At 39.1% G+C, this 9107-nt stretch overlaps 1 protein-coding gene across 1 annotated transcript in view; it reads right to left on the bottom strand.

Moving 5' to 3' along the window:
- LOC307169645 (uncharacterized protein) overlaps window positions 1–9107 on the bottom strand; it is a gene marked incomplete at its 3' end in the record, with an annotated part of 34522 nt that overhangs the window by 1646 nt on the left and 23769 nt on the right. The window contains exons 4-7 of the mRNA XM_079890373.1: window positions 7247–7555; window positions 6431–6559; window positions 4132–4470; window positions 3025–3342 (exon numbers count right to left, since the gene is read on the bottom strand). Coding sequence (XP_079746499.1) covers window positions 3025–3342; window positions 4132–4470; window positions 6431–6559; window positions 7247–7555 — 1095 coding nt within the window. The remainder of the gene's footprint in view (window positions 1–3024; window positions 3343–4131; window positions 4471–6430; window positions 6560–7246; window positions 7556–9107) is intronic.

The following is a 9107-nucleotide window of genomic DNA, read 5'->3' as shown; positions in this document are numbered from 1 at the left end:
CACAGTCCGGAGTCAGGGAACATGTGCACACTTATCAAATGCACATTCTCTAGGTTATCTTCTGAAAGAAAACACACAAGACAGATCATATTAAAGGAAAGCTTTGCTTTATATATATATATATATATATATATATATATATATATATATATATATATATGTATATGTATGTATGTATGTATGTATGTATATATATATATATATATATATATATATATGTGTGTGTGTGTGTGTATATACACACTCACCTAAAGGATTATTAGGAACACCATACTAATACTGTGTTTGACCCCCTTTCGCCTTCAGACCTGCCTTAATTCTACGTGGCATTGATTCAACAAGGTGCTGAAAGCATTCTTTAGAAATGTTGGCCCATATTGATAGGATAGCATCTTGCAGTTGATGGAGATTTGTGGGATGCACATCCAGGGCACGAAGCTCCCGTTCCACCACATCCCAAAGACGCTCTATTGGGTTGAGATCTGGTGACGGTAGGGGCCATTTTAGTACAGTGAACTCATTGTCATGTTTAAGAAACCAATTTGAAATGATTCGAGCTTTGTGACATGGTGCATTATCCTGCTGGAAGTAGCCATCAGAGGATGGGTACATGGTGGTCATAAAGGGATGGACATGGTCAGAAACAATGCTCAGGTAGGCTGTGGCATTTAAACGATGCCCAATTGGCACTAAGGGGCCTAAAGTGTGCCAAGAAAACATCCCCCACACCAGACTGATCTCATGAAATGGCGTATGTATGACACGCCAATTCGTATTTCCATTTTTTGCGTGCTATCAACACGCATAATCGCTTTTCAGAGTGTTTATCAACGCCATTGACTTAACGTTACATTACTGTATCATGACCTACCCCAGCTCCGTCCCTAAACCTACCCGTCACTGGGGTTAATACTATTTATGAGTCTTCCCTTACCATCCTAGGAAAAAAAAAATATCGATCCCCAGATGTAGATATACATTTTGCTCCGTTTCGCTCGGACATTTAACGGCGTACACATACACGCGAAATCACTCGGACATTTAACGGCGTAGACATACACGCGGAAGATGACGGTTAGTTTCGGCGTGAACATACACGCGGATAGCTCAAATGCGTATAGATAACACGCCACTTGACTTGAAAGTGGCGTGTATGTTTACTCAAAGTCATGATGTCATGTTGCCCACACCATTACACCACCACCACCAGCCTGCACAGTGGTAACAAGGCATGATGGATCCATGTTCTCATTCTGTTTACGCCAAATTCTGACTCTACCATCTGAATGTCTCAACAGAAATCGAGACTCATCAGACCAGGCAACATTTTTCCAGTCTTCAACTGTCCAATTTTGGTGAGCTCGTGCAAATTGTAGCCTCTTTTTCCTATTTGTAGTGGAGATGAGTGGTACCCGGTGGGGTCTTCTGCTGTTGTGGCTTCACAAATGCTTTGCTGCATACCTTGGTTGTAACGAGGTTGTTATTTCAGTCAAAGTTGCTCTTCTATCAGCTTGAATCAGTCGGCCCATTCTCCTCTGACCTCTAGCATCAACAAGGCATTTTCGCCCACAGGACTGCCGCATACTGGATGTTTTTCCCTTTTCACACCATTCTTTGTAAACCCTAGAAATGGTTGTGCGTAAAAATCCCAGTAACTGAGCAGATTGTGAAATACTCAGACCGGCCCGTCTGGCACCAACAACCATGCCACACTCAAAATTGCTTAAATCACATTTCTTTCCCATTCTGACATTCAGTTTGGAGTTCAGGAGATTGTCTTCTTCTTCTTCTTCTTATAGGATTCCGGCAGTGTAGACGCTGCTGAGCGTATTACTGCCCTCCACAGGTCAAAGTTTGGCTTAAATTCTTACATACAGTCCTGTATCATGCAAGAACTGAAGAACTGCCTTGGAGATCAGTTTATGCTTAACACTGTGACCAAACAAAGATGAAAGAGAAAAAGCCTTAACTCCAAGTCCTGTCAGTTTAATAAAGAATATATTTCTTTCTGCCCTATACTTTCTGCATTCTAGGAAAACATGACCTACTGTCTCCAGACTCCCACATTCACACAAGCCAGAAACATGCTTTCCTACAATGCACAAAGAATAATTTAACCCACAGTGCCCCAACCTCAATCTACACATTTTAACTGAGTCCCTACGTGACAAAATGTTAAATGAACCTCTTTTCCTAACATTAGGTTGTATGGAAAAGTAGTGTCTACCCCTAATTTCCTTTTCCCACCCTCTCTGCCATTCATTTATTAAACCCTCTTTAATTTGTTCCCTCAGTTCCACGCTCCCTAATAATACATGGACATCTACTTCTCTTCCTAAGCTCTCCTTTGCTATTTTATCCACCCGCTCATTCCCCCTCACCCCAGCATGCCCGGGAACCCAGCAAAAACTGATATTACACTCAAACCTAATTCTAAAAAACACATTCAAGATGTCATATACAATGTCAGGAGGACGAGCTTTAGATTTTCCTACTTTTAAATTTTCTAGAGCAGCAGCAGAATCAGAACAAATAATGACTTCTCTAGGTTTTACTTCCTCAATCCACCATAGAGCCCATAAAATTGCCATTAATTCAACAGTAAGAACAGAACTTCCATTAGAAATACGTCGACCAAATTCCAACCCTAACTGTTCCACATATACCCCAAATCCAGCTTTCCCACTAGCTAGATCTCTAGATCCATCTGTAAAAATAATCATAGTGCTCTCACTGATTGAATTAAGATAATCCTCTATTTTTGGTGCCACCTCACATTTATCCTTTTCCTGAAGAAAACCAAGCTCAACACACACTTCAGGAAGCACCCAAAGGAGATTGTCTTGACCAGGACCACACCCTTAAATGCATTGAAGCAACTGCCATGTGATTGGTTGATTAGATAATTGCATTAATGAGAAATTGAACAGGTGTTCCTAATAATCCTTTAGGTGAGTGTATATATATATATCTGTATACTGTCTAATAAGATCGTTATTATACTGACATATTTGATTTACTCACCAAGGACATTGACCCTGAATAAATAAGTTTCGACATATCCTCTGGAATATTTATTTAGCAAATAAATTCCAGCATCTGTGGGTCTGATCTTCTTGATGGTCAGTGATCCGGTCTGATGATCCAGCTTCAGTCTGTCTTTGAATATTTTATGAGCTGATGGTGACATTTTCTTAGTCCCTCTTTTGATTTCAGTGATGCGAGTGTTTAGTCCAAACCTCCACAGGATCTCATCAACTTTCTGTATGTCAGTAACACCAGTCTCCAGTGTGACAGATTCTCCTTTATTCCCTGACACTTGCTTTATTTCATTTGTCTGACCTACACATACAGAGAAACATAACAGAAATCAGAAAAAGAAAACCAAGTAGTAAAAGCAACATGGATAAATTCCTCCAGACCTAAATACCTCAAATTTACTCATTTTATAAATAAAATTAATGTAATTTTTCATTATATAAACAACTAACTGATGGTATAAATCTATAAAAAAGTCAGATGGCCTCAGTCCTCATGTGTGTTGTGAATTTGGACCAATTATATTATCTGATCCATGTGTGATCATCAGCATCAACACATCAGTGTTTAATTGTGTTTATGCTAGGAAACAATATCATTTTTATTGAATATCATGTTTCATTGTGGTTTGTTTTACGTTCCTCTTTGTTTTCTCTTCTTATTGTTCCAGTAATAATGGTTTTATTCTGATTAACTCTACACTTTATATATTTATACTGTTGAGCTTGAGAAACTGCAGATCATTTTTACTTTCTATCAAAAGACTGATGTGATTTGATTCAATTTTCTTGAGCTAATGTGTTTATGATTAATAATGTCAGATAGTTGTGGAGGTCTTCAGTGGCTCACAAACACACAACATATTGATCAAGTTTAGTGCAAAATAATTAAAACATTAATCAATACTCGTTTGATTTTAAAGTGATTTGAAATGAAACTGTGCCTTTATATACAGCGTAATAGATGACATTATGCTTCAATAGTTGTGCAGAAGACTGTGCATATAAGAAGATATAACCAAATAAACCCATAATCCTTAATTTAATTGATTTAAAATAAAATCATTATTACACAAAGATTTGAGTTACTCACGAAAGACAGAAACACTGAATCTCTTTACTGAGATCTCTTCCGATCTGATGATCAGTAGTTCATAAACTCCAGAGTCTGTGGTTCTGGTGTCTTTGATGGTCAGAGATCCAGTCTGATGATCCAGTTTCAGTCTGTCTTTAAATCTCCCATCAAGAACATCATCACATACAATGAATCTATCAGCAGCTCTCTTCCTTTCAGCAGCGCTTTTCCTTTCAGCAATACAAGAGCCTCTAAACATCCACAGTAATTTGTCGTCTTTATGTACTTTAGTATCATCAGGGTTTAGAGTGACAGGTTCTCCTTCCATCACTGACAGTATCCTCCATTTATCAATCCCTTCACATCAGCAAACAGAAAAAGAGAAACACAGAACAGACATTAGCTGGAGAAGAAAAGCAATAAAAGCAGAAAGGAATAAAATCAACATAAAATCACTGTCATCTGCTCAATGATTGATAATTAAACCTGTAAATACTGAATCACACTCACACTCACAGCAAAAGACAATATAAACGAACACATTATCTGAGATACTTCAACATCATTCATAATCTGTGTTTTGTGTTGTTTTCATTATTAATTAAGTGCTTCTTTTTTAAATAAAAGTATCTGCTAAATGTTTCATGTTGGGTAGTCAGAGAAGGCTTTATTTATTCCCCCTCTGATTTTGATCACAGGTTTTGTTTGATATGGTTGTGTTTATTATTTTAGCATCTGTGACACCCTGAAGTCATTGCTCTGTATTTCCTATCATTTAAATAAATCTATAACTTCTCTATTAAGAGTTTCTATTTCTTTGGTATGAAGAGCATCATAAACTACTGAGCTGGTGCGCTGGTTTAAGATGACCTTTGCACGGAAATCCTTGAGTTCAAGCTAATAATGCCCTAACAAACACAAATTCATTTCCTGACTTATATTCAAGAACACATACAAACAGGTTCCCAAGATGGAAGGGAAGAAAGGGAAGGAAAAATGTCGATATGAATGCACACTTGTGGTAACACGATTCCCAAGAGTTAATACAATGGAGTACTGAAGTCACATTGTTTCATGAGTTATGTATGTCACATATTTCTTACATTGTCATATGATTTATTAGTCACATGGTTTTACTTCATCTGGGAAAAAACACTAGCATAGGCACAGGAACTGATGTAACCAACGTTCCTATATATACACAAGTGCTTTTTGTATGAGTGTTGTTGCGTTTTTGATTTTGATGTCGTTGCAGCCCTGAAGAGAGTAAAGATCTCTTTCAGTTTATTTTTTACTAAATACTTTGGTTGATATTGCTCTGCTGTATTTCCCAACTTGATAAACCTGAATGAGGACAAGTTGACTATATACACTGCTTGGACTGCTTATAAGGTAATTAGTCATTGTAAATCCTTTCACAGGACTGCCCTGGAATAGGATATAGCTGGAAGTATTATAATCTGTAACCTTTTGTTTATTTGCTACAAACCTTTTTTTGTTTTATTGTTTAAACAGTATTTTAATCTTTTGTATAAATACATTTTATTTTAAAAGACAAAATAAAAGTTTGTTTCTTTTACACTCCAGCTCACAAAAGACAGTTCTATAAATATTATAATAGAGCATTATAAGTGTAGCAGCTTATACTATACTATTCATCAACCAATCCTTGGACAAGATTCTGCTGGAAGGTAAGCATAAATTTTGATCCATAGGTATAACTTACAAATAAGTATTGTTACACAATGGGGTTATGATATTCTTAGACTTGCTGATATGTGTTAGACAAGCCAAGGGAATTAATCCAAGAAATCTGACCTGACAGCACAAGGCTATCTAGTTAACTTTGGTTGCTATGAAGCTAATTAGGAAATGAGATAATATCAGATCTCAGTACACCTTTGAACCTGACCAGATAAAGAGTGCACAGAATCTGTGTGAAAGCAGTAAAACACCAGTCAGGAGAGCAGATCAGTTATGATTGAGACTCACGTCTACTCAGTTATCTGAATGTGGACATTGCACACAAGTCTATTGTTAAAGCTAGTAATACATACTGTATTTTAACCCAAAACCAGACACCAACACTAACAGAAAACTTCATGCATTTTAAAAAGTGTGGACTAGCTATAAATGTCATTTCCACACAACAATAAAACAGACGTTAAAATTTTTATAAAAATGCATTCAGAGCCCTTCATTCTTAAACAAAACCACAGGTCAGTGCTCTTTAATATCTGTGTATTGATTATGTTTCTTTCTAACCCTGCTTTTATGAGCTCAGTATTTCTCGTGCTTTATCAGCTGTAATACTTACATTCTTTTAGTTTAGAGATCTTGTGGTGATGGTAAATCACACCAGCAGCTGCAGCAGCTGCGAACGCCAGCACAACATCAACAACACCAACACTGATCCCTGCTTTAGCTCCTGGAGACAGACCTGGATCTGTAATGATAAAGAGAGAGTCAGTGTGAGTGAATCTGTCAGTCTGATCTATTTAAATATGAATCTGATTCTGTTGAAGGAGAATCATAAATGAGCCTCTAATGTAATTTCAGATATCATGATTCTCCTTTTCACTGTGTTCATCTTCTGTATTACTGTGTTACAGCAGGAGTTTGATGTGAACACACGACTGATCTCAATAAGAACATTACAAACAGCAATGCAGATTAAACAGTTTAAAAACAATCAGAAACATGCCAACTGTCTTAAAGCATTTACTGCAGATACAGATGAGCTCTGACATTTTATTTTCTTAGTTAGGAGTCTGAATTTTTTTTGAAATGCTTGTATTAAAACTAAGAGAAAAACATAAAAATGCATGCACTTTTGGTGTGATCATTAGAGTAATAGATGTTATCAATGTTATCAATAATTTAAATACAACTAAAATGTTAATTAAAAAGTTTGTCTCAAGCGTGAAATGTTGAGACATTGTTAGTTAAAATAATATTCCCTTTACAAATATCTTTTGCACCAAAATCTTTCGAACGAATAACAAATTATAACTTATTTAATTATAAAATTCTGTTTAAATTAATGCTAACTTGTGTTCATTTAACTTCAGGGTTGTTCTCAGAGCTCTCAATAATAAGATCATCATCATATTGGCAGAAACAATCTACTCACCAACAGTGACAGTTACAGTAACAGTGACAATGAATCTCTTGTGTACGGTGCGTCTGCTGTTGCTGATCTTCAGTTCATAGAGTTCAGAGTCTGTGTTTCTGGTGTCTGTGATGATCAGAGATCCAGTCTGATGATCCAGCTTCAGTCTGTCGTCAGATGTGGAGAATCGATCGCCTGCTTTATTGATTTTAGCTATGACATTGTCCCCAAACATCCACTGCATTAAATCATCTGTCTGTATTTCAGTAAGACTAGAGTTTAGAGTGACAGATTGTCCCTCCGTCACTGATAGTGCTGACTTCATTTCACCTGTAACAACAAACACATGAAGATTACTGACAAACACAGACTCAGAACATGCCTACAGAAAGTCTGTTAACACATCTCACTCATATAAAGGTCAATTAAATCTCACTTAAAATGTTTAATTACTACAACAAACCTTCACAAGTCAAAAAGGCACAATTAAGTCTAATAGGACATTTACTGGGACAGAAAATTAAAAAGAAAAGAAACATGTTCATTTTGCATATCATTTTATTAATATATGTAAAAATGTCTAAATAAATATAATAATTCAATATACATTGAAAATAATTATTAAACTGTTACAGTTCAGTATAAGCTCGCTGATTAATCTCGCTTTTTGCGGCATACAGTTACTGCAGTTCCCTTATCGAGTCGGTCCCTAGACATTATGTATGGGGAAATCCATTTTCCTCGAAATGCTAAAGCCTGATTTGAATAACTCTTTTGCTTGCAAATGGCCAATGGCAAAAATCTCAGAATCTTTGTTCTTCACCTGGAGCCTGGTTTCGCCGTGGATTCACACAAACAGAGTGGACAAAGTGGAATATCCCCTCTCGCGTTCCCGCGGATTTTTTGCTTTTAACGAAGAAATGTCTCTTTGCCGCACATGTGGTGGTCCTATCGACTTCCCGGACACACACGAGCAGTGTGTGCTGTGTCTGGGTCGAGCCCACGCAGAGGCGGCACTCGAAGGATCAGGTTGTCGAGCCTGTGAGGAACTCCCTATCAAGATCGTTCGTTCAAGGCTGGCCGTTACTCGTAACGGCAGCCCTCCGACTCCTGCCTCAACCCGTCGAGCCGCGGGCCGGGAGACTTCAGAGAGCTCCGTCTATGGACTCTGTAGAGGAGTTGGCATTGGCCCAACGCCCAAGCCACCCTTATGTATCAGAACCTTTCACCTACACTGAGGCCAGTTACCGCCCTCTGAAGGAAGCGCGGGAAATGGTATCTTTCGGGTATAGTGAGGACGACGCCATGTCCACGAGCGCCTCCGACCCGGGAGCGTGGTCTGAGGCTCCTTCAGAAGCCACCCAGACCTCGCTGGACGCGGAGCTCATGGCTATTCTTACGGAGGCAGTAGCGGACTTGGAGCTGGACTGGGCAGCACCCAAAGAACAGCCGTCTAGGAAGAAACAGCTCCTGGACGCACCGGTAAGCCCGTCGGGTCTTTTCGGCGTTGCAGTCGAGGCTTTTTCGGAGAAGTACGCTGAGACCTTGAAACAGTCAAAGATGATGCCGCATCTCCTACTTAAACGGTCTCAAGCCCCCCCTAGAGCGAGGTCTAGATCGTCCTCGGCTCAGCGTCTGGCTGGATACGCTAGGCGCGCATCCCCGAGCGCGAGAGAGCGACGCGAACCTGAACCGCTGCTTCGCCAGAGGCAATTCAGAAAGCCCCGTTTCGGCACGAAACCGGCCTCTAGCAGCCAAGGGTGGCCGGCGGACAATAAGGGGCAGCGTTCCTGATGTTCGTGCCAGGAGGAAGAGAACGCGGGCCGTGCACGACAACGAACCTGCGGCGAAAAGGGCGTGTTCCCGCTCAGAGTTCCCTCGG

This window comes from Squalius cephalus (assembly GCF_949319135.1).
Source record: "Squalius cephalus genome assembly, chromosome: 13".
In the NCBI taxonomy this organism is placed as follows: Eukaryota; Metazoa; Chordata; class Actinopteri; order Cypriniformes; family Leuciscidae; genus Squalius; species Squalius cephalus.
The sequence above is the reverse complement of the archived record's forward strand: the minus strand, read 5'-3'. Positions and strand labels throughout refer to the sequence as shown.